Source organism: Phoca vitulina, unplaced genomic scaffold (genome assembly GCF_004348235.1).
Source record: "Phoca vitulina isolate PV1807 unplaced genomic scaffold, GSC_HSeal_1.0 scaffold16, whole genome shotgun sequence".
Classification (NCBI taxonomy): Eukaryota; Metazoa; Chordata; class Mammalia; order Carnivora; family Phocidae; genus Phoca; species Phoca vitulina.
In genome coordinates, this window is record NW_022589719.1 from 13,133,710 (window position 1) to 13,159,373 (window position 25,664).

At 46.3% G+C, this 25,664-nt stretch overlaps 1 protein-coding gene across 1 annotated transcript; it reads right to left on the reverse strand.

Moving 5' to 3' along the window:
• Positions 1-2,265: 2,265 nt before the first annotated feature.
• Positions 2,266-17,981, reverse strand: LMO2 (LIM domain only 2). Its single transcript, XM_032414729.1, has 4 exons — positions 17,968-17,981; positions 12,299-12,844; positions 7,810-8,025; positions 2,266-3,236 (listed from the first exon to the last, which is right to left on the reverse strand). Exons 1-4 carry the CDS (start codon positions 17,979-17,981, stop codon positions 3,017-3,019), a joined length of 996 nt encoding a protein of 331 aa, XP_032270620.1. The 3' UTR covers positions 2,266-3,016.
• Positions 17,982-25,664: the final 7,683 nt, after the last annotated feature.

Genomic DNA, 25,664 nt, shown 5'->3' on the forward strand with positions numbered 1-25,664 from the left:
TAGAATAGTGCCTGGCACATGGTAAGTGGTATGTAAGTGTTTGTTAAATAAATAAAGTCATGTCACTGCAATTCAAATCCAAATCTTCTGATGATAAAGTTCCTAGCCACTGCTCTATTTTAACTTTGTAGGATTCCAATATTCCCTGAGAAGCAGCGGTTCTATTAGAGATAGCAATAAAAGGAAGCTGGTTCAGGACATGAGACATTAATGAGGTGAGAGGAAGCAAAATGTTCCTGCAAACTGCTGAATTAAGGCACACACCAGGGAAGGGAGCAGGTGTTCGGTTCTCCTGACTCTGGGTCTAGGGCACACGGGTTACACACTCAGGCAAGGACCACAGGAAGACTCCAGGAGCTGGTCCCTCATGAGGTCTCTCTACGTGTTTTTCCTCTCAAGTCCATTGTGGGTTAGACATTTGGGCCCTTGGGGTGACTTGCCACAAAGACTCTGTGCATTCACAGTTCTGCAAGATGGTACCATTGACCCATGGAAAATATTCATTGTTGCTTTATTGAAGATGGCAAAGCTAGTGGCTGGGTTTTTGAATCTTGTGTTGTACTACAATGGGGATTAAGAATAAAGTTTCCATTTCCAAAGCAAAAATCGTTTTTATTTTGCCCTAATAACTGCCCACAAGATGGGGCACCTGGGTGGCTCAGTCGGTTAAGGGTTTGCTTTAGGCTCAGGTCATGATCCTGGGGTCCTGGGATCAAGCCCCACTTCGGGCTCCCTGCTCAGCGGGGTGTCTGCTTCTCCCTCTCCCTCTGTCACTGCCCCCCCCCCCCCCCCCCCGGTTGTGCTCTCTCTCTGTCAAATAAATTTTAAAAAAAATTAACTGCCCACAAGATAGTTGCTTAGCTGACATTATTATTGTTATTGTTATTATAATGAATGTTGAGATGGTTAAAAATGGTGGATTGCATTATAATTGATCTGGTAGATGACCGTTGTTAGCCGAGTGACAAAATTATGTATAACTTTTCAGTTTAGGGACCATGAATAGACAGTGCTTGTCTACATGTGGAAAAGTTACTGGTTACCCTTTATGTCAACTATTAACTATTAACAACCTAAGAGCGCATGATCTGCGTTCCTCAAACTTGAGCGTGAGTCAGAATCATCTTTCGGGCTTGTTAAAGCACAGATTGCTGAACCCTATCTCCAGAGTTTCTGATTCACTCTGGCTGGGGCAGAACCCATGAATCTTCATTTTTAATTAATAACTTTTTAAAAAGTTTAATCTTTTAATTTAAAAAAAATTAGTAAATCACTTCCTTTCAAGTGATGCTGATACTGCTGATTCAGAGACCACAATTCGAGAACCACATCACTTTTGTTGACTTAGAACAAACATCTCTCACTGGCAGCAAGTTACCACTGCCTGAGTTGCAATGCAATATAATTAGATTTCTTTTACATAGGCCATCTTAAGCAAATTTCCCAACCACTTTTAGCATTTTATAGACCAAGAGCCATCACTTAATTATTTCTCCTCTAGAAGAAAAAAAAAACCCATACAAACCTTAGTGATGGAAGTTTTAAAGGAATACCACAGCTAACTGACTGTAGCATTAGATGCATATTTCTGATGTCTTGATAATTAGACACATTAAGACTTCTTGGTGCTTGCCAATATTTTTATGAAACAAGAAGTATATCCATCTAGGTTTGTCTCTCTTTGGGACCGTCTTGAACTAGCGAGCAGAGAGGTGATGACCAGCAGGTGGTGCTCTGAGTCAGTTCGTGGGGGCTTAAATAGGGTGGAAGCAAAGGCACAAACCAAGATGGCCTGCTTTAAATCCTCAAAGTAAGGTCCTCTTAACCACTTGTCATAAAATACCCTGAGACACACGTCTTGGAAAATCGAAGTGTCAAGCTCAGCATCTTTGCCACATTTCAAGCTAGGTAATTACCTTCTCTCCCAAAGGGAATCTGTTTTATGTATTTGTGTCCTTTCTAGGTTACAGGTTTCCCAAAGGCAATGATCTTGCCTTCCATTCATTCTATACAATGCTGAAGTGAAATGCACATTTTACAATAACAATTTAATTATTCTACATCCCTCTGAGCTACATGAGGACCTGTTATATAATTGCTAGTAATATAGAAACGTGCCTACCTTGTATAAACCCTAGCAATAAATGGAAGTTTTTATTTGACCTAAAAGTAAATTGCTTATTTACTTCTCCTTTATAGTATAAAAAGCTATTTTCCTGCCATCGCAAATTATGACTCATAATCAAGTAAACAACACTTCATTTTAGTCTGTCATTTTTATTGTCCGCAGAGTTTTTTTTTAACTACACACAACAAATACTTTGATATAATCTAAGATAATAAAATAGTTGAACAACTTCTGCTTTTAGATTTACATTTGTATAGAAACAATCCGTGGAACTCCTCACAGGGTGTCTAAAAACAGTGATTCATTAGCATTGCTTTAAATAATAGTTTGGTTAAAAGTTGCCCTTTCCATTGTCTCCATGCAGTTTCCCTTGGGTCCAAAGCTGAAGGCTTTGGGAAGGTGGCCAAGGAAAAAGGGTGGCCACTCCTCTCTGTCCTTCCCTTGTGTGGAGGACAGTGATTGGAGCAGGGTTGTCATAAAAGCCAGGAAGAAAAGAAATCAATTGCACATCTCTAGTTTTCGAAGGTCAAAGTCCTAACGGGTCTTTACACAAGTCCCTCTCTGTAGATGTGAGGTTCTAGGATGAAGGCATGTGCCCGCCTGCCCCCCAACACTCCTTTCCTTCACTAATTGTGTCAGTTACTATGGCTAGGCTGTGGCCATTGTCCATAAGTTCTCCCTAAAGATTGCTCATTTTGTCAGATATAAGTCTTGTCCCTTGTATTATGTCACTTGGATGTTGTGTCTTGGTGCCCAGGGAGGGTCCACCATCCCCTAAGAAATGCCTCATCCCACCCTTATATCCCCAGAGTGCCCAAGAGTGAAGACCCCATGGAGACAGTGACTTCAGTGAGACACGCTCCCCCAGAGATGCTGGGGGCCTCTGGCCTAGATCATTCCATTGATCTTAGTCCACTCGTAGATGTCCTGTTCGCACACTATGTCGGAGTTGATGAGGAGGTATCTGTCGCCCACGCAGAAATGCTTCTGACAGGCGGCGCATTTGAAACATTCCAGGTGATACACTTTATCTTTCACCCGCATTGTCATCTCGTAGGCACGGATCCGCTTGTCACAGGATGCGCAGAGACCATCTTGGCCAAAAAGCCTAGGGGAAAAGCAGAAAGAAAAGCTAAGAAGACATTGGCAGAAACAAAACTGGAACAAAAGGCTTGGAGATGGGTTCCATAAGGGAGGCTCACTTCCAACCTGTCAGGAAACCAGGAAGAGGTGGGTCCAGGGAGGCTCGCGGAGTCTTTCCTAGAGGGAAGGGGGTTCTCCGGGATGAGGCCGCAACCCGTGGCATCTGTGTTTAGCATAACCTGCCCCTTTTCTGAGCTCTCCTTGCTCTAGGCTGCCCTGGGGCCCCTCGTCTGTGGAGAAGTGCCTTAGCTGAAGTGATCTGAATTAAGAGGTTAGGCATGTACTGTGTGTCCCCTCCCAGGGGAACTTTCATTTTAGAAGAAGAGCTGGAGTAAATCTCTGGGGGCCCTCTGAGGGGGAACTAAGCAGGAATGCAGTGAAATGGGCATCTTTCTGAGGTTCCCAGATTCTATCATGGTAATAGCCACTGATCTCACCCATGGGGAGGGCTGGTCTCCAACTCCTCCATAAACTAAAATGGCCACCTCCACATGACTGTTCGCTGAGGCCCCAGCTTCTAGGAGACAGAGAAAATTTGACAGAAGACACTCGGTGCAGTTTACCATGCCTCAGAGACCTGGGAGACCAACAGCATCTCTCCACCTTGAACGGAAGAGCTTACTTCAAGGTCCTAGGCTGCCCCATTGGCGTGAATCTCTGGAGATTCTCTTCTGACACTGAAATCAAGACTCCCCTAAGTCTCAGTCAGTCACTTATTTCAAGCAATATTCAATGTCAAGGTGGGAGAGGCAATATGGTGGGGCCCAGTGCAGTGGTTCTCAAGCTGCGTTCCTGGGACCAGCAGATTTGTATTACCTGGGGGCTTGCTAGAAATGCACATTCTCAGGCCTCCCGGTTGAGACACTCTGGGGGTGAGGTCTGTGTGTTAAGGAGCACTTCCAGGTGAGTCGGATGCAGGCTGAAGTTTTGCAATCAGCTTGCAAGAGTGGAATCATGCACGTGCAGGACTAGCCCTGAGGACGGAGTGAGCACGGTGGGACCTCAGGCTCCTCTGAGCTTCTGAAGTGGCAGTAATCGTAGCATCTGCCTCACTGGGCTACGAGAAGGATCAAACGGAGCACTGTCAAAGCGCCGACCATCAAGGGCTCAGCCCACACTGGCTGTGTTTTAGCACAGGTCGGGGTACTCGCAACAGCGCCGTCCTGCTACAGGAAATCATTTCCCCACGTGCCTGATAACACGTCCCTTCTGCATCAAACCTTTAGGATAGTTTTAGGTTAATGCTTCTTCCTACTGGAAGTTCTCATTCACCTCAGGATAGCAGAGAATCGACGGGAACATTCTGAGAGGCTGGAGGGAAGACTGGGGCACTTGAAAAATTTGGAAACATTTGGGCAGAATTAATGGAATCAAGAAGCTGCGGTCTGTGGGTAAAGGGCTGATAGTGAGGGCCAGGGCCAGCTAATTTCCCTCTGAATCCTGCTTTGCATTTGAGGATCTCTGAGTGTTTTCCAGGCACCACCTGGGAGCAAACTCATTACGGGGGAGGAACATTTTATCCCAGCGTAGCAGATGGTGGAGCTGTAGGAAGCTGCCACCTTGGAGGTCACAGAGTGGAAAGCCAGTTCTGGTTTCCTGACTGTTCAGTAAGTTGAGTTTGGGACTGAACAAGGATAAACGACTCAACAAAACAGTGTGCGTGGCATGAAGCCAACACGTGGGGTGTGTGACCCTTAAGGAAGGAGAGCATTTATTAAAGGGAAGTTGGGGGTAAATTACAATGCACATCAGGCAGTTAATGAGGGGAAGGACAAAGGACTCATGTTCGGGAGGCAAGTTCAGGTCCCTCTAACTAACCAGGTGCCCCCGAGCAAATGACAACCTCTCTTCTGACTTCTGTGTCGTAAGCTGTAAAGCACGGAAACTGGAAGAAAAGGCCTCTGCAGCCCCTTCCAGCTCTGGTATCCTGAGATTCTACTAATAGGAAAAATAAGCCAGGACTTGACATCGAATTTGAGCATTCACCTCTGGCGCCAAGAATTGGTGCCTTAGGCAGGATAGCCCCGAAGCGGACCCTGAGGAGAGGAATTATTAAGGATGTATTCTCAGGGGAAGCTGGTGAGAGGCGAGGGAAGCTGGATAGAAGGGGAGGAAGGCAAGCAAAGTTGTAACCTCCAGCAAAGGCCCTCAGAGGGGAGCGCTGGGAGGATGGCACAGGGACTTGGGGTAAGTTACATCTCCGAGTCCGCCTGGCTCCAGGCAAGGTTGCAAGGCTTTGGTGCTCCTGCGATGCCCGTCATCGGTCAACGGTCAATGTTAAGGTCCCAGAAGGCGGTATGGGGGCAGTGGGCACACTTCGGCTCTAACAGATGCAGGTGTTGGTTGTTGCAAGTAAAACCACTGGAGGGGGGGTGGGGTGCCCTGCACACAAAAGTTGGTAGAAAGCGATCTGATGGAATCTGGGGGCCCGTCACTGACATGAACAGCTACTGTTAGGTTCCCAGCAACACAACCCCGCAGCAAGCAGCGGCGGGGATTAGATTCTGCACTGCCACCTCATGAATATTTGAGGCTAAATGTCTGAAAAGGAGTCTAACAGGCGGGTCAGCCGTGGGCAATCCTCAGGAGGAGGAGAAGTTCTCCCGGGGGGAGAGAAAGACTGAACTCCATCACAGGACCCCCCCCCCCCCATTTATTTCCTCTTTCCTTTTTTAAAAGACGCTGCCAGATATGTTAATACAAGTAAGCAAGTCCATGGCTAAAGGACCAGCCCTGAAAAAAAAAAAGGTTTTTCTCCTCTGTCAAGAGGTGTCAATGTCCTAAGCTTTCTCCTGCCCATTTTAATAACAATAATATAAATATTAAAGGATGGCTGGAAACACTGCACTAACACAGAGTTAATTAACATGTTGCCTAGGAATGTACCAGGGAGAAGAATTATTTCATGTCACCAAGACACAAGTTAATTAACACTGGGTACTCCCAGACAATTTTTTTCTCTTCTTTTTAAAAATGCAAAAGATGAACAAGCCCAGGCGGCACTGGGTTTATTCTTGAATCTTATATTAAACCACAGAGATAGGGAGAAGCCGGTGCTCTTTTGACCTTACTCTATCTGCACTTCATTTAATAAGATTCAAATGATTTGACAGGGATGTAGTCAGGGGGCCCTATGGGAATCATTTACCCGTCTGCTTTCTGCATGGACTTGGCAAACTGGTAGCCAGCAAAATCAGGTCTCTATTTATCCCAGTTCCATTTTCTTGTAACAATAAAAAATGGACCAAAATTATAATCATGATCATTGATATTTTCTCTGACCCACCAAATTTGCAAGGACTTTATCAGAGAATTTAGGGGGAAAAAAGCATCTTCTATCTGTCTGTGGGTAAACAGATAAGCTTCCTTCACCGTGGAATTGCCTGCATTTTTTTTTTTTAATGTAAAAATGTTCTGAGGGCAGGTTTGGGAGGAAGAGGTAGCCTGGCAGCCAAGGGCACTGGAGTCTAAACAAGCTTCCCTGGGTTGGGTGGTCCTAATGCATTAGGGCTGCACGCTGCGCAGACCCTCTGCCACGGGGAGATGGCAAAAAACTGACAGCTAGACAGTTGAGCAGATCTGACAGTAGAGGGCACAAAGTTACCTCCACAGCAGCTAATATGAAACTGGAAATGCTAGAACATTCCAGGCAAAGGCACTCGTTGAGTGCCGGAAAACTCACATGGCCAGCAGTCTGACCCGGAGCACCAGAGATGTCCTCAGCTCCTGTCTCTTGGGGTGTTATAGCGTTCCTATTTTTTTTCCTTCCATTCTTCCATCTCTTTGTTTGTTAGGTAGGAAAAGACTTAATGGTAATGTCGTGGGGGTTAGTTACAAGGGCAGCTAATATCTATGTGATACTCTTGCACCAAGCCAAGTAGTTTACGTGTATTACCCCATCGAATCCTCACCTCCTCCTTGGAGGTAGGTGCTGTTATTACCCCCGTTTTTATAGGGGAGGAAATCAAGGCTGACGAAGGCTAAGGAACTTGCCCAAGGTCACAGAGCGAGAAAGCTGTGGTGCTGGGACTCCAACCAACAGCTGACTTCAGAGCCTCTGCCCTGTCACAGTCAAAAGCTTGGGGCTTTTAAATCACATAAGATTAGAGTCCTACAAAAGAACCTTTTATAACCCATATCTATGTTTTGAAGCATTAAATGCGCTCCTAAGAACCCACCGTCCAACTGGTCGGCTCCAACGTGCCTGGTTCCTCTGGGGCACCCTGTATATCCCTTCCCAGCCCCCTCCCCTCGTGTGCCCCCGAAGCAGCTACTATACAGAATTTTGTGTTTGTCATTCTCTCACCTCTAAAAAATTAGTATTTGACCACACAGGACTGTGTCCCTGAGAATATGCTTCTCAAACAGGAAGAGATGCCAATCAATGACTTCTCTGCATGGGGCAGCTGGGACTCAACGTCTGGCCCAGACATCTGGGCAGGTGGCAGGAGCCGAAGAGCTCGCCGCCACTCCGCGGTCCGTGGACCCCCGCCCTCCCTGTCAGGGCCCTGGCAGGGGGGCGGCGTGGAGGGAGGTACCTGAGATAGTCCCGCCGGCAGAGCTTGCGGCCCAGCTTGTAGTAGAGGCGCCGCCCCACCTCGCCCAGCCGGCACCCGCAGAGGTCACAGCTGAGGCAGTCCTCATGCCAGTACTGGTCGATGGCCTTCAGGAAGTAGCGGTCCCCAATGTTCTGCTGGCAGCCGCCGCATGTCAGCAGGGACGGGGGGATCTGCAGCACCTCATCCACTGGCTCCCTGGAAAGAAGACCCCGCATTAGGGATAACCTCGGGACGAGCACCGACCGGGGCTGAGGCATGGCTCTGGGCCGAACGGGACAGTTCAGAGAGAGGACAAAGGACAGGACTACATATCCGGAGGCCGGACAGCAGAGGGGCCCGGCTAGCTTGGGTCAGGACAGGAGAGGGCGAGGCCTTCCACCCTCCACGCTATGGAAGTAAATGCAGGTGGTTCTGCAGCCCCGCGCACAGCCCCGCACCGTTCTGGGCCCCTCCGCCCTCTTTTTTTTTGTTGTTTTTTCCTTTTTTCCACCCTCCCTTCCTACTCTCCTTCTGTATCTTGCCACTTCTCCTTCTTTTTCCTCCTCCCAGGCCTAGACTCCAGGGCCCTGCTGAACCCCACAGGAGGCACTCCAGGCCAGAAGAGTTGCTTGCTTCAGGGACAGCCCACTACCCAGAGGGCTAAAAATCTGCAAATTCCCTGTTGAATCTCCATGCTGTTCTACCCCAAGCCCTTCCCAACTGCAAAAAAGCAGAAGTGAGGAAGAAAGAAGAAAGTGATCAAAGATTATCTTAGGTTATTTTCTTGTTTCCCAAATAAAAATTCCATCAGGATATAATAGGAATTCTCATTATTACTTTTAAAATTATTATTACTTTTTTTTTAAGAAATTCCATATCCCATCCTTATTACTGAGTGAATCCTTGAAGAAAAATCTCAGGTATTAAGGCCATTGTTAGACTTATAAAGGACACTAAATAGACCTTTCTGCATGTGAAAATATTTACAACAGCAAAACTGATTTGGACAAAGCTGATTTAGGAAAGAAAATGAGGAAGGGGTAATGGAATATTTTCAAGAGAGTGGAAGGCAATTAAACAGACTCTGAAATCTCCAACCAGGCACTTGCTAATAGTGAGCCTGTGGGATGTGTTCCTTCGTTAAAAAGTCAGACAGCATCTCTGGTTTACTTTGCTTCACTGGAATCTGAATACTACTGTTTTACATTAATAATTGTATTTGCCAAAAGAAAATAAACGAGAGTGGAAAGAAACTACACCAGCACCAAATGGGACATGGGAAAAACCTAATACCTGTTGATTTGTAACAATTAATGAGTAAGAGTAAGTGCTCTTTTGAACCTTACTCAAACACAAAGCTTTTTTTTTCTTTTTAATCCATTATGTTTTTTAAAAATGGACCTGTTTCCAACTGTGGGATTCCCAAAGGGAGTCCTCCTCTGTACCTTGAGGGTATCAACCTGTCTCCTATTTCTAGCTGACACTGACTTACCAGGTGAGCTTGCGCCTGACCTGGCCTGTGCCCACAGAGCTCAGCACCCGTTATACTTAGGGACGATGAGACGCAGGTAATCAGTGTTGATCACACACACTGACAACTTCAGGTGCCTTTTTCTAGAAAGCGCACACGCCCCTGAGTATTTAGGAATACTGAAGCCAAGTCCACGCTTTGTAGACCAAGGGTCAGTGTCCTTCATAAAATGATTAGAATTAGAAAATGTGAAACCCAAGTCAGGTTTCTTTTAAAAACTGAAGACTTTAGGGGCGCCTGGGTGGCTCAGTCGTTAAGCGCCTGCCTTCGGCTCAGGTCATGGTCCCAGCGTCCTGGGATCGAGCCCCGCATCGGGCTCCCTGCTCGGCGGCGAGCCTGCTTCTCCCTCTTCCACTCCCTCTGCTTGTGTTCCCTCTCTCGCTGTGTCTCTCTCTGTCAAATAAATAAATAAAATCTTAAAAAAAAAAAAAAAAAAAACAAAAAAAACCTGAAGACTTTAAATAGTTTTAAGAATTCACTGAAGCCTGACTTGCTTTTCTTTGTTTCCCCAGGTTATACCTAAGGACTTCCATTCTCCCTTCTGAAAAATATCCCCCAGCATTTTCACATGTGTCAACTCGGAAATGCATGTCTTCTCTTTCCAAGGCCCAGGGTATGACGTGGGGCTCTCAGAAACACTCGGGGAACCTCGACCACACTCAATGCCCTGATGTTGATGCCGTCATCCAATTGTGGAAGAGGAGGATGTGCACTTTGCTGGTGCAAAACTACCCGGAATTAAAACGAACTGCTCTTGTTACTCACAGGTAGGTGGTAGAGGAAATCCCTATGTTCATGAATTCTGGGTGGCTTTCTGTCTAAATGTTTCATTTGCAAATGCCCAGGCAAGCTTCTATCTCTACACTGGAGATGCTGATCATCGTGACCCAAGTTGGCTTTGAGTTAAGTACACAATGAAGCATCTAGGGGGATGGAGTTCGGCGGTAGAAATGTTAAGCAAAAGAGCCATCGTGATGGCCCCAGATGAGATAGGAAAGGACAGGATAAGATATTGGCTCCATCTAGCTTTCTGTAATTAATGATAATATCACATTATCTTTCATGGATGTTCCAACGTAATGAATGGGTGGGATTCACCCTCAAATTAATATTTTATATTCTCCTAGAGCCTATCCTGTATATTACACCGGAATATCACTTCGGCCTGGATTTCTGGGATCATTTCTCAACAATTTATAATAAAAGAAGGGAGTAGGATGTGCGACAGTAATTTCCCAACTAGCTTGTCCATCTCCAGGTAGAGCCTGTCTTTATGGGCAAACAGTGAAGTGAAGGATGAACGTTCTTCAGTAGGTGCCTGCTGAACTCTGAGGTTAGGATGTTTCAATTTTCTAATCTCGGTGAAAAAGCACAAACTTTGAAAAGAGCAAACCTCCTTCAGGGAACTGAAACCTCCAGATTTATCTTCTAATAAAAGGATTAGTGACTAAGTTCTGCTGATCGCAAAGGCATTAGGCACCAATTCATCCCATTCACTCTTATTGCATTACTATGGTCTTGCCCAGGCTCTGAAAACTCAGGGCTAAGTTGTAATTCTAGGTTTATAAAAAAGTGCACAAACCACCCTTTAAACCCAGTGTCTGCAGAGATATATTCTTTTAAAAATGAATGTTATTTTTCTCCTGAGCATTTGTTGAAGGAAGCTGTGTTTTCCTTAGAACAGACCTGGCCCCTTATAGAACTGGTGTCTAAGCCTTCGAGATTGAATAGTGATGTTTATATTCTCACTGGATCCTGGTACTTCCTGTATTTTATAAGAGCATGCTGAGTGTTTATGCTGGTAACTGAGGGTAAAGCCCAGGTATATAAATACCATAGATGGCTGAAACTGGGGGAGGGAGAGACTTCAATCAGGAAAGCACAATTCCTTTAAAGCAGGGAAAGAAAAGAAAAGAAGAGAAAACAAATGCCTCTTAAAAGCACAAATGGACAAGTCATTAACCAGCTCCTTTGGTCTGTGTAACAAATCCCTTCAAAGGATTAGATGGGGACTTCAAAGGAATAAAAATTCTCAATACCAGACAGCTAATGAATCTTAAAAGGGCATTTGCGCTGACGGGAAAATGATATCTTAAACAACCCTTTCTCCCCTTGTTAACGGGAAAGAATGGGTTGGAGGTATAGGTTGGGAACAGGGGAACATTCCAAACCAGTACAAGGCTCAGAGAAGAAATGCGGCAAATGCTCATTAGAGCTCTCGTTCCCTGACCTCAAACCCTTTAGAGACTGTGATAAATGCTATGAGCCACCGCTCCCCAGAATTCACCTATACACAAAATGGTGCACTAACTTTTGAGGTTCACAGGCCCCTATCAGTGGACCCCAAGGGAGGGGGTACATGTACCCAAATGAACTCCGGATTTAGGGGCTCGAAAGTCTGGAGGCCAGAGAGAGCTCCTAGGTGGACGCTCGCACCGCCTCACCCGCCGATCCCTGGCGCTGCGGGCAGCCGCTCAACCTGCGCACCGCGAAGGGGGCCGTCGGGGCCTCGGGAGGCCTCCACTTGGAATGCCCCCCTTTCCAGGATCCAATGGACAAAGAGAATGGGGACCGAGAAAGCGAGAGGGGAGAAGGGAGCAGAACCAAGCCCAGAACGCTCTCGGGACTGCACCCGCGCGCCTCCGAGCTCCCCCTGTGCCTGCTCCCGTGTAAACTTTCTGGCCCGCGGTGGCTTTGAGGTACGTCCCGGGGAGCCGGGAGGGGCCCGCCGAGGTGCCAGGCCGACCCCCTCTCCCTGCCGCCGGGCGCCCAGCCCCTCTCCCAGTGCCCCCGGGGCCACCCGCGAGGAAGGGGGAGCCCCGCGCAAGGCAAAGGGAGCCAAGGGCACGCTGCGGGCGCGCACCTGGAGCCTCTGGCCCGCCGCCCGCGCCACCCTGCAGCCCCGGGGCGGGAGGCCGTGGTCACCGTGGCCGGCAGGGGCAGGGGAGCCACACTTACTCAGACGGGTCCAGGCTCTTCCTCTCGATGGCCGAGGACATTGGGGAGGGAGGTGGCGTGCCAGGCGGCGGGGGCGCTCCCTTTGTGGCGCGGGGATGGCCGGCTGCCGGGGCTCGGACCCCCTCGGGTGCTCGGGCGCCGCCGCCGCCGCTCCTGCGCCTCCTCTTGCTCCGGCGCTCCGGCGGCGAGCTCGCCCCTCCGCGCTCAAGGACAGTCACCGCGCTCCCTTCAAACGCCAAAGAGAGAGAGCGAATCACCGGGCTGCCGGCGCGCCGCGGCCGAGGCGGGGACCGGGGCGCGCAGCCTGGCCCCGGCGGCTGCAGCTGCTGCTGCTGCTCAGGACTTAACCTTCCATCCCGGTCCCGCCGCCGCCGCCGCCGCCGCCGCCGCCGCCGCCGCCAGGTCCGGCTCGGCTCGCGCGCTGTCACCGGCTCCGCGCCGCCCGCGGGGACCGTGCGCGCCCGCCCGGCCGCCCCGAGTCCCTCGCACCTTCGACGCGGGTCGCGGCGCGCAGCTCGCCGCCGAGGGCAGGGAGGGGGCGGCGGCCTGGGGGCGGGGAGGGGACCGCGCCTCTCTCCCCAGGCTCCCTCCTCTCTCGGGAAGGTCTATTTTCGCTCAGCTTCCCTCTGTCTCTGGTTTCATTTCCTTTTTCCTGATCACGATTCAAATACAATAGAAGGAAATCACATTTAAAGAGACAGCTGCCCGGTCCCCCCCCCCCTTTTTTTAAACGGGGCTCCTGGGGATTAGCAATACAAACAGCAGCAGCATCAGGACTGACTTGGCTTCTTAAAGGGGCCAGCGTCGGGGACGGGGAGAGTCGCTCAGTGAACACCTCTCCTTGGAGAGGCGGCTGGGTTGCCTCTAAATCATTCTTTAGGGTTTCCCCTCTTCGGCGTTTCCCTTTTGGTTAACTAAGACTGAAAGTAACCAGCAGGCCGCTCAAGGAAGAAAAAAAAAGACAAGAACGTGAAATAAGCACATACAGAAATGCAAGCGCTCCGGGTGGCTTTCGCGCCCGTCCGGGGTTCGAGGTCCCAGGTCCGCGGACACCGTGCGCCGGAATGCCCCGGACAGCGCGGCTCTGCGGGCGGCGGGTTTGTGACTGCGTCCGTGCTCCAGAGAGGCGACTGTGCGAGCGGGGACCGCACGGGCTGGGTATGCCTGAGCAGTGCCGGGGGCAGCTAATCCCGGAGGGAGGGTGGTTGGGAGGGACCACGCTGGTCTGAGTCTCCTCTCCATCTGCTGGCGGCCGAATTCCATCCCTCAGCATCTTTCAAAAATCGGACTCCTGCGGTGGAAGTGCCCCCATGGAAAGTGCCAGTAATACTCTGTACAGAGAAAGTGCCTTTCCAATGATCAACAGCAATACTTTGGGAGACTATTTTGCCCTGGGTCTAGGAAAGAAAGAAGCCACACTTGATTTTGGAGTTCAGGTTTCCCCTCCAACCACAAGGGCAAAGTCCTGTAAGAAAAACTTTGGGTCTCATCAGAATTCCTTTGAAAATTACTGTATTCAGAAACTAGTTTCTTCAGAAATTATTATTAAAGGTCTATTTGTGCATGATGCCAGTTACAAGTCTTGTAAAGAGGAAATTACCAAGGGCTTTCGGAATCCAAGGTTTTATATAAATAGTCTGGATCATGGTCATAGACATTTTATTCCCATTTTAAAGATGACGTTGAAGGGCTTGGAGTTTACTGTGAAAGGCTGGTGGTTGAAGGCACAAGTGAATTCCTGATCACTTCATTTTCCCTGTTCAGAGCCAATCCTCACTGACTTTTCACAACTATAAACCAGAATTTACTATTGTCTGCATGCTTTTGTCATTTTCTTGTCTCCCTGTATCCAAGGTTGGATCCCTAATGGGTATAATTAAAGTGTGTGTGTGTGTGTGTGTGTGTGAGTGCACATGTGTGTGACCAAGGAAGCCCTAAGAGCAGCTTTGGGTTCAAGTCAAGGCCGTCAGTATATAAAAAGATAGTCTCCTGATCAGACCCTTGCTTTTAACCAAGAAAACAAAAACAAAAACAAAAAACAAACAAAAAAACCTAGACAATTTAAGCAAGTCTAAATTATGTGATAAATATATAACTTACCACTCTATAATCAGAAATGAAAATTAGCCTGTAGGTCGTGATTAGCAGTTTGCCTACTTATAGCCAGTCAGTGTAGTGGTTAAATGCCAAGGACTACCTGGGTTTCACTTGGGCCTTTATCAGCTAGCATGGCCTAGGAAAGTTACTTAATATGAGGAGACAGTACTGGGTAGTTGGTCTGGAGTCAGTCTGCCAACATTCTAACCCACCGTTTCCCACCTATGTGAACCTGGGCTAACAGCAAGAATTTAAACTCCCCGGGGCGCCTGGGTGGCTCAGTCGTTAAGCGGCTGCCTTCGGCTCAGGTCATGATCCCGGGGTCCTGGGATCGAGCCCCGCATCGGGCTCCCTGCTCCGTGGGAAGCTGGCTTCTCCCTCTCCCACTCCCTCTGCTTGTGTTCCCTCTCTCGCTGTGCCTCTCTCTGTCAAATAAATAAATAAAAATCTTAAAAAAAAAAAAAAAAAGAATTTAAACTCCCCAAGTCCTCATCTTAAAGTGGGGATGCCAGAACCTATTGTATCAGTTGTGAAGATTAAATGAGTAAATGCATGCAAAGTGTGGAACATAAACTTATAATGGGGTGGGAGTGATAACAGATATGAGATTAAATGCATGGAAAGCACTCAACATATATTAAGTGCACATAAAAGGCAGCTGCTATGTTATAGCAAAAGACATCATGGGGAGAGTTTAAAAAGTCCTTGAATTCAGCAATTCCTCTGGGTATTTATCCAAAGAAAATGAAAACACTAACTTGAAAAGATATATGCACCTCTGTGTTCATTGCAGTCTTTACAATAACCAGGATACGGAAGCAACCTAAATGCCTATCAATGGATGAGTGGATAAAGAAGATGAGTGTGTATACATACACACACATACACACACAATGGAATATTATTCAGCTATAAGAGGAATGAAATGTTGCCAAATCTTTGACAACATGGATGAGCCTTGAAGGTATTATGCTAAGTGAAATAAGTCAGAGAGTGACAAATTCCATATGATCTCACTTATATGTGGAATTTAAAAAATAAAAAACAAGCTCTTAGATACAGAACAGATTGGTGGTTGCCTGAGGCGAGGGATAGGGGTAGGCGAAATGAGTAAAAGTGGTCAAAAGATACAAACTTCCAGTTATAAAATAAGTAAGTCCTGGGGTTATAATGTACAGCATGGTGACTATAATTAATAATACTGTATTGCATATTTGAAAATTGTTAAGAGAGCAAATCTTAGAAGTTCTCATTATAAGAAAAAAATGTGTAACTGTGATGATGGATATTAACTAGACGTATTGTGGTGATCTTTGGCAATATATGCAAATATTGACTCATGTTGTACAAATGAAACCAATATAATGTTGTATGTCAATTATACCTCAATAAAAGATAAATTAAAAACTCAAAAATTAATACAAAGAGCTTGAAATTCAATTTGAACGTGAAATGGGGGTTTAAAATAAGAACTTCCCACCCAAATTTAAAAACAATTCCCTGGTTTTTTGTTTTTTTTTTTTAAGCAAACAGAGCAGGGTCCCTTCACCTCACTTCCTATTGCTCTAAACATATGAGCATTTTCCATTTCAGCGTTCACTACCTCGGTGAGTAGATGATATGTTTGCATGTGCTTGCTTCTATTAAATCTGACAAGTTGCTATCTTTCTTGTTACAGTTTTGTATGGGGCTCAAGTTAGCTGTTAAAATAAATATATCCTTGAGGTAACCTCTGAACCACCAACTTTTGGGCATAAAGTTTCCTTTTAATAATATGCTTCTGTGTTGACCCAGTATGTAAAGAAAGATTACTTACTGCCTATGACTTTGGGTCAGTTTCTTATCTTTCACAACTCTTTGGGGAGAACTTCCTTAGAGAAAGTGAATATTTGAAATGGTATCTTAAGATTTCAATTTCACACACAGTGGTTGTAAGAAATAACTGCCTACCGGTGGGATTTCATTTCTATTCAACGGGCAATTAAATTGCTCAAATTTAAGCTTAACATTTAGAATCAAGTCTCAAAATGTGTTTTTATTATGAATAATTTTAAAGCAATCATGACCTTATTGTATCTTTCCATAGCAAACCTTATGCCTTATGCAGAAAAGGCCATTCCATAGTTCTTGAGAGTTGGGGAAATCTGCACTTGATCCCTAGCCGGTGGGATTGCAATTTAATTCTGTCTCCCCACCCCCACCCCCCATTCCTTGCAGATCTTGAATACCTTAAAATTTAGAAATTTTAATTTCTAAATTAAAATTGAATGTGAATGTCAGAGAAAGACCGAAGCAGTCTGCATGATGAATCTAACCCCAGGCGGATTACTTTTTTCCTGTTGGCATTTTCTATTCTTTTTGCTTATTGCATTTACAATTGTTTTCTAGGGAAGAGCAGTTTCAAGTGACTAAGGCTACATTTCTTTGCTAAAATGGACTTCTAATAGAAATGAAAATATGCCAAGAATGACAATTTACTTCTTTTATTTTTTTCCCCAGTCGTTAGAAGCTAAGTTGTATCCCATGCCTGTTAGCGGTGACATTCACATATAGCAACAAAAATAAAGATTTGTCTTAACATGGCTTCAGTTCCCAGGCAAAATTCTTTAACTAGAACTCTGTTGTCACAGACATCTAGCTCTTAAACTCATTTCAGGAGATTTCAGCTGGTGGATATGTTTTCACAGAATGGTAGACCGATTAGTAATCTTAGTGATAAATAAATCAGGTTTCTTATATAGTAGAAAAGCCTAAAAGTCTAAAAAAAAAATCCATTTCAACTGAGGCTCGGGAGAATGGGCATAGGTGTTAGATACAGCTCGGCTGTTGTTAGCTGTGTGATTTGAAGGAAGTTACTTCACCTCTCTGAGCTTCAGTTTCTATATCTGTCAAACGTCAAATATCTGTGGGTAGTAATGCTCAGCAGGGCCGGCACTAGGGTGAGGCGGCTGCCATGTCTGTCCCTCCCCCACCCCGGGAGTTTCAAGAGGATTCTATAGCATCATGTGTGGGAGAATGCTTTGCACAGTGATGGTTCACAGGAATGATAGCTCTTGTCATTACCCCATCTTTCAGAAGTTACGGCCACTGTCTCAGGAAACAACTAGCTGGTCTCCCAGCCAGTCAGGACAGCCTCCGAAGAATGCTGAGGCCAGAAGCTGCGGGGAGAGCTCAAGTGTGCGTAAGACATCAACGGGCCTCAGGCTTGGGGGGCCCCCATCCGTCAGCCAGCAATGCAGGACTGTGCCCATCTAGGTTCCGGACAAGCTGCTGACAGCTTCATTGCTTCTCTACGACATTGCCTGCCTCAGCCGCATCCCTGATTTTATCTATCTGATTTCCCCCCTTCCAACAACTTCTAGATCCGCTTTTACGACGAAGACAAGAGGCAAAATCAAGGGCTGAATCATTGCCCCAAATGTCACAATTCCACAGCAAGGTCTTAGCAGAGTTAAGCTCCTAGCATGTTCTAGAGGAAGGGACCTCAAAAATGTGATTTAGTGGCTTGCTTTTGGGAGCAGTAGGGGTTCCAAGGCCCCTCCCTAGCGGGCTTCACCTGCCCCTGTGCCAACCACAGCAGCGCCATACTGGTTGACCTTTGACATGCTGCTCCACATCTCTGGACTTTGGTTGCTGCATCTGTGAAGTGGGCATATTCAGAGTACCTATCTCATGGAGCCATTATAATAATCCTGAGGAATGAAACACAAAAGGTGCTTGGCAAGGAGACTGGTACATAGTAAGTTTCCAAGGAAGATTTTCCTTATACAAAGAGATTCCAGCTTTAAAATACTTGAACACCCATTGATAATTCAGGCCCTTTGATGGGCAAGGCAAATGAGACGTAGAGTCAACAGCTCTTTCTTTCACCTCTGCCACCAACAAACCCTCCTCTACCTTGGGTACTGGACCCTGACCTTATTTGCTGCTCTGAGTTAAAGCAGGGAGTCAGAGCTGGGTGAGCTGACTTACTGAGCTGTCCTTGTGCTCTTTGTTCGTACAGGCCGTCTCCTCTCTGTAGCTGCGCAGAGGCCGCCCCACCTGAATGACACACCGCAGGGCCTGGGACTCAGCACATTTGAAATCCAAACTCCTTCCTGTAGCCTAGAAAGCCTTATACTATCTGGTCCCTACTTCTCCTGTGACTGCAAAACTCCCTCCCACTCTCCGCTCCAGCCACACTGACGTTTTTTCTATTCCTTAAAACAAACCAAGACAATTCCTTTTGGAGGCTTTTGCACTTGCTTTTTCCTCTGCCTGTGATGTTCTTCCTCTGTCACATCCCATGGCTCCCATATGCTTCATTCAGGTCTCTGTTCAAATGTTTTATCCTCATAAGAGCCTTTAAAAATTCTGCTTCTCATCATTCTTCATCCTCTATGCTGCTTTATTTTTCTTTGTGGTGTCATCATTACTTCCACTTTACTACATATATATTTGTAGATTTTTATGTGTTTTGTTTTGGCCTTTCTTCCCAGCTAGCATATAAACTCCATGAAGATAGAGATTCTTTATGACTTGTTCTCAGTTGTGTCTTCAGCACCTACAATGTGCCTAGCCCATGGGAGGCCCTCAATAAATATTCACTGAGTGAATGAATGTACAAATGATCGCCCCGCTTCCGCTGGCCAAAGCATGCCTGCACCACGCTCTCTGGGGAAATGTTGAGACGGAACTTGAAAATCTTGACTTCCTTGGAGCATCACTTTTAGGAGAAGATAAGGTCTCGGATGCCATTCAGATTTGGGCCCCAAAGTTGGTTTGGGAAAGAGATCGGGCTCCGGGCTTCTAGGAACACTCAGATATGGGTAGTGTCAGGAAGCAAGGCCACTCTTTGAAGCTGGATTCTCTACTGCAGGGCCCCCCTGTCCACAAGGGGACATGGCTACAGTGAACCAACGTGTAGGAAGCAGTCAATTATAGGAGCAAAGACACAGACTTTGGAGATAGACAGGCTTATGTTTTAGTCCTGGCTTTTTTAGCTATGTGGTTTTAGGCAAATTATTTGACAGCTCTGAGCCTCAGTTCCGTCACGTATAAAATGGGGATAATTATATCTTCATCACGGGGTTGTAGGGATAAAATGAGATCATGCATGTCAAATGCTTAGCATAGTGCTCAATGGATGGCAGCTATTATTAGAATTAATTAAGCAAAGAGAACCTCAGAGGAGGATAGTCAACCAGGGCAGGGCTTTCTTGGCTGAACATAGGTGGATAACATAGGTGGAATATGAGCTCAGCTCAAGCAGGGTGGGGTCAGCCTCCTTGCCCGGGGAACACTTGCCTTATCTTACCTGCTCTGGTGACCCCCATGGGACAGATGGGTGGGGCTTACAGACACCTGGCTCAGCCGCATGCTCAGGAAAACAGCATAAAGAGATGGCATCAAGAGCCTGTCCTGGCCACTAGCTCTTCAGAGTTGCGGGTTTCTGGTCTGAGGCCTTGCATCTAGACAGGCTTTCCACTGGAAGGCAAGGTGAGGCTGCTTCTGGGAAAGCCATGCTTTCCGGCACTCGCCGCTAGCTGAGGGCACTGAACCTGGCAGGGGAAGGCGATTCTGAACTTCCACTGCACTGCCAAACGAACCCATCTGGAATCCCGTTTTCTTCATTGCTACCACCATTGCTGAAGAATTTGCAATGGCTCCCTATTGCCTGTGACCATTGGCAAGTGGCCTAACCTTTTGGGACCCCAGTGCTCTCGTTGTTATGGAGGGATGAGGTGGACTGGAAGGTTGAGCTGCAATTCTGTTCCTCTAGCAGGTCAAGACCAAATTCTCCATGCTTCTGTTAAGGCCCACTCCATCGGTTCAACTTTACATCCCACAACCCCAGTGCCTGACCTTTCCTACCCAGCCAGGCTGCTCCTCCTTGATCTCAAACACCCTGCCTGTGCCCATTTTTATGCACTGTCTTATCCCCTTCTCTCTCTCTGGGATGTCTGCTTTGTCTGTGTTTCCACACTTCGGTGCTCAAATATTAGAGTGGTTAAGAATAAAGGCTTTGGAGAGAAATAAACCTCGTTTCCAGCCTCTGCTTCCTACCTTGCTATGTGGGTAATTAATCCGAGGCAAATCTCTGAGCTTCAGCGCTTGCAAGGATAAAATAGAGACCATGATAAATCTAGGGTTCGAAGGAGTAACGGAGATGATGTGTTCAGCAGGCAGAGCACCGTGCCTGGCACACTGGAAGTGTTCAGTGAATGGCAATCATTACTGCACCCCTGGTCCTCTCTGCCTCTTCCAGTTGGGTCCATCACCTCGGACCCAGCTCAAGCCACATCTTTACCCTGGAGTTCTCTCTGTCCCCTGTAGCTCATGGTGGCCGCTCCTGTCCTGAGTTCTCATGGCTCTTGGCTCTGGGGCCGAGTGAAGGCGCTCATCAGACTCTGCCTCACAGTGCGTGGTTTCACGTGCGTGCAGCGTCTGGCCACCTCAGGAGTAGAGACACCATGATTTTCATTTTCACCAGCTTCGAGGGTGCAGATAGAAATTTGGAGATACTCAATCATTCCTTTTGAATTAAAGGCTTCAGATATCACATCCATGTTATCAATTTCCCAATTCCTAGATTCACGTTGACATTCAGGAAGGCGTGAAGGTGTTTACATTGGAAATGAAGGTCTCCCCAGAATCAATACTGAGGATGGCCCATGTGTTGTCAGTCACAGACCTCTTAAAAACCCAGTAACTAAAGCTATAAAGCTCTTAGAAGACAACCTAGGGGAGAATCTACGTAACATTGGATTTGGCAATGAGTTTTTAAATATGACACCAAAAGCACAGGTGTCATATTTTATTTATATCTAATTTAATTGTTAAATTAAAAATAGATAAGTTGGGCTATGTCAAAGCTAAAAACCTGCATACCTCAAAGGACACTATCAACAGAGCGAAAAGGCAACCCATGGAATGGGTGAAAATATTTCCAAACCATATAGCTGAAAAGAGGTTAATATTCAGAATATAAAAAGATGTCCTATAATTCAACAATAAAAAACCCAAATAACCAAGTAAAAAATAAGCAAAGGACTTGAATAGCCATTTCTCCAAAGAAGACACACAAATGGCCAATAAGCACGTGGAAAGATGTTCAACCTCACTAACCATTAGAGAAATACAGATCAAAACCACAATGAGATACCACCTCACACCCATGAGGATGACTCTTACCCCAAACCAGAAAAGAACAAGTGTTGGTAAAGATGTGGAGAAACTGGGACCCCCTGTGCACTGCTGGTGGGAAGGGAAATGGTGCGGCTCCTGTGGAACAATATGTAGGCTCCTCAAAAATTAAAAACAGAATTATCAAATGATTCAGCAATTCCACTTTTGGGTATATTAACGCCCCCCCAAATTGAAATCAGGAACTCACACAGATATTTGTATGTCCGCGTTCATAGTGGCATTATTCCCAAGAGCCAAAGGATGGAAGAAACCCAAGTGTCCATCCACAGGTGAATGGGTTTTAAAAAAGCCGCATGTGCATCCAAGGAAATATTAGTCCACCTCAAAAAAAGAAAATCCACACACAGGCTACAACATCCATGAACCTTGAAGATGTTCTGCTAAGTAAAAGAAACCAGTCACAAAAGGACAAAGACAATATGATCCCACTCACATGAGGCACCTAGAGTCGTCGGATTCATAGAGACAGAAGTTAGAAGGGTGGTTGCCAGGGGCTGGGGGGAAGGAAGAACTATTTTTCAATAGATACGGTGCTTCAGTTTGGGAAGATAAAAAAAAAAAAGCTCTGGAGATGAATGCTGGAGATGGTTGCACAACAATGGGAACGTGCTTCCTGCCACCAAATTGTGCACTTGAGAATGGTTAAAATGTTAAATTTTAATGTATGTCTATTTTGCCACCAAAAGCACTGGTCAAAGTCCAAGGCCATCTTGGGCGCCCATTTGGGCTAACGTGCGGGATTTTACCTATTATTTCAGGAAGCTCACAACCTTCTTGGCTTCATCTGTGGACCCATTTAATGCCAACATTATGATGAAGCCAGTCCCGCACGTCCTGAGACAATCTGTAGGTGCCCCGGCGGCAATCCCTGCCCACTTGGGTCTCTGTTAGTGGTGTTCCCTGCATTCCCAGTGACTTCCTTTTTTATTTATTTATTTGTTTTATTTTATTATGTTATGTTAATCACCATACAGTACATCATTAGTTTTTGATGTAGTGTTTCATGATTCATTGTTTGTCCCAGTGACTTTCTTTGCAGCAGCCCACTTGGCTCCAAGGAAAGAGGGAAAAGGATGCAGTCTGTTATTTGGTAAAGCCACATCCTTAAAGGCACTCAGTGCTCGTATAGATATCTGTCTGCCCTCTCCTCTGAGAACCCGTCAGTTAGACGACAACAGGCACAGGCTCCACTTTGGGGGGCGGTGGCAGGAGCGGTGGGGGGTCTCGCATAAGTAGAGCATCGTTTAATGTTCCTCAGGCCCTTTCCAAAGGCCCCGGGGGCTGCTTGGGGGCCAGCTCAGCTCCTCTCAAGCTTTCAGGCTACAGTGCTTCCCATCATATTGCAGAAGGCCGCCTTGGGTCATATCTTGCAAAGGAAGAGCTATTAAAAAATATTCCATTTGTATTTCCTGCGTGGCCTTCCATCTGGAAATATCTTTTATCTGGCAACTTTTGCAAAGTGAACTGAATCTTGAAGGAGGTCCTGGCAGGTTTATGCTGGCTTCTCTATTAGTCCAATAAGTCATTTTCATCCTAACCTTCACAAGGGCCGAGTAATCGTGACTTGGTATCGGAAACAGGACTGGCATGGGATGGCAGCAAGTCTTTCGGGCCCTGAGGCATCTTTTTAACCCTGAAAACACCCATTCAGAGGGCAAGAGCAAAATCTAGAAAATTATTATACACACTCTCTCTCAGCTCAAATGTTACTTCTTCAAGGAACCCCCCTACCTCCACCCTCCATGACTAGATTAGGGCCCCCTCCCCGCATAGTCTAATTTCACTCCCAGTCTGGATCATAATTTATAATTCCACATTTAGGGATTGTTAAAGTACTGTCCGGCTCCCCCAAAGACTGCAAGCACCTTCTGCTCAGAATTGAATCCAAGAGCCTCGCTTAGTATCTAGCACATAGTAAGTACCCAATAAATATGTACTGAAAGAATGAATGCATGAACAAGTGAATGAATGAAACTCATCTTACCTGCCTCTCCACCAGTTACTTCAAGTCCTGGTTGCAGAATATCTCCTTCTCAGAACTGTTGTTACTGAAAGAAAATGACAGGAGCCCTCTGGTAGGTAGCTAGAAGCAGAATGAAGGGAGGGAGGGAGAAAGGAGGGGGGAGAGGTCTTTATCGTCAGTTAGAGAAATGTTTCCACGGGTCCTTGATAAAGTAGGGACAAATGCCCCCAGGGCCCTCTGATCGCTGTGTGTCCTTGATAGTGTGGCTGGGTGGGGCAGGCGGAGCTTTGGCATTAGGGCAAAGGGATGGATTCTAACGGTTTCTTCACTGGTTGAAAAGGCTGCTTCCTGCCCAACTTTGTTTTTCTCTGTTATGTACCCAGCTCAGCTTATAAATGGGAAGGAGTGGCCAGCTTCTCCCAACGAGCCGGGTGGGGGTAGGAAGGCTGGTGCATCAGGAACTATGGCCTTTCAAGTTGGGTGTTCCGGCCTGTCTGACATGGCGAGGGTTCTGCCCCTGTCTCACACTTTGCAAATCTCACATCACTTTGGGTCACAGAAGTCCTCCCCCCACGCCCAAATTAGAAAGGGCAAGTAGCCAGGCTCCCATCTGATAGGGGAGGAAATGAGGCCAAAGCCCTTCCAAATCTTAATCCTGCTGAAACTAGAGAGCCCTAGGACACTTATTCATTGAACCCTGGCATTCTTGCTCAGACGAAGGTCTTTTGAGAATTCATTTTTCAAGAAGAAGTGTTTCATTAGGCAAAAATCTACTCAGAGGCCATATTAATTACATAGTAAGTGGCTTTTGTGGGATTTGTCTTTTGAGTAATTCAGACAAAAGATTACAGTTAGGGATAGATGGGCCTACTGCTGCAAAAGATAGCTACCTTTTATTGAGCACATATTATGTGCCAGGCCTTTTATATGTTTTATCTTCTTTATTTTTTTTTAAGATTTTTAAAAATTTATTTGTCAGAGAGAGAGAGAGAGAGTACAAGCAGGGAGAGCTGAAGGCAGAGCAGGTAGAGGGAGAGGCAGGCTCCCTGCTAAGCAGGGAATGCGGGACTCGATCCCAGGACCCTGAGATCATAACGTGAGCTGAAGGCAGACCCTTAACGGACTGAGCCACCCAGGTGTCCCTGTTTTATCTTATTTAATACTAAGAACAACCCTGTGAGATCAATAGTACTATTATCCCATTTTATAGATAAGGAAACTGAAGGTCAGAGAAGTTCAGTAACTAGTTCAGGGTCACACAACTACATAAGTGCAGGAAATGGGATTTGAACGTAGGTTTTCGGACTCCATACTCTGACTCTCACTCACCATGTCAATGTTTCCCAAATTTTCTGCATTTGCTTTGGCCCACACCAAATCTACCAGATCAAAATCTCCGGGGGCCTCAGAGAGTCTCTCTCTGGACACCAGTCTAAAGTAGTCATCTCCCCAGGCACCAACACACCACTATTTAATTTCATCATTGTACTTATCACTACCTGATATTTTCTTATCTGTGTATTTGCTTATTGTCTTTCTTCCCCACTGAGTGACAAGTTCCTTAAGTGCAGGGACAAGGTGCTCAAAGTTTTATTTCCAGACTACGAAATAGAGGGTAGTACCTTGTAAGTACTCAATACATACTTATTGAATAAATTAGCTGACATAATAAATGTGTCCACTAACATAATAATAAATAAGTTATATTAAGAAGGATACTGAGTCTGGAGCCAGGTTCTAGGGGAAGAGAATCATTATTACACACCAGTGTCTCCCAAGGCTATGGGATGTGGAAATGTTGGCACACAGGCCATGTATTTGCCATCCTGGAGAAAGAAACTCAATCCCAAGGTAATTAAGTGCAAGATGACACAGCAAGTCAGTAGGAGAGCCAGGTATAATGTAGTCCCTTCCTTCACGGATCTTTATCTTTTCCTTGGGAAGTCAAAATGAATACACATGTGATGGAGAACCAGTACATGATTAACTGTGAGGTGCTGACCAGAAATGCAACCGGATGGGCGCCTGGGTGGCTCAGTTGGTTAAGCGACTGCCTTCGGCTCAGGTCATGATCCTGGAGTCCCTGGATCGAGTCCCGCGTCGGGCTCCCTGCTTGGC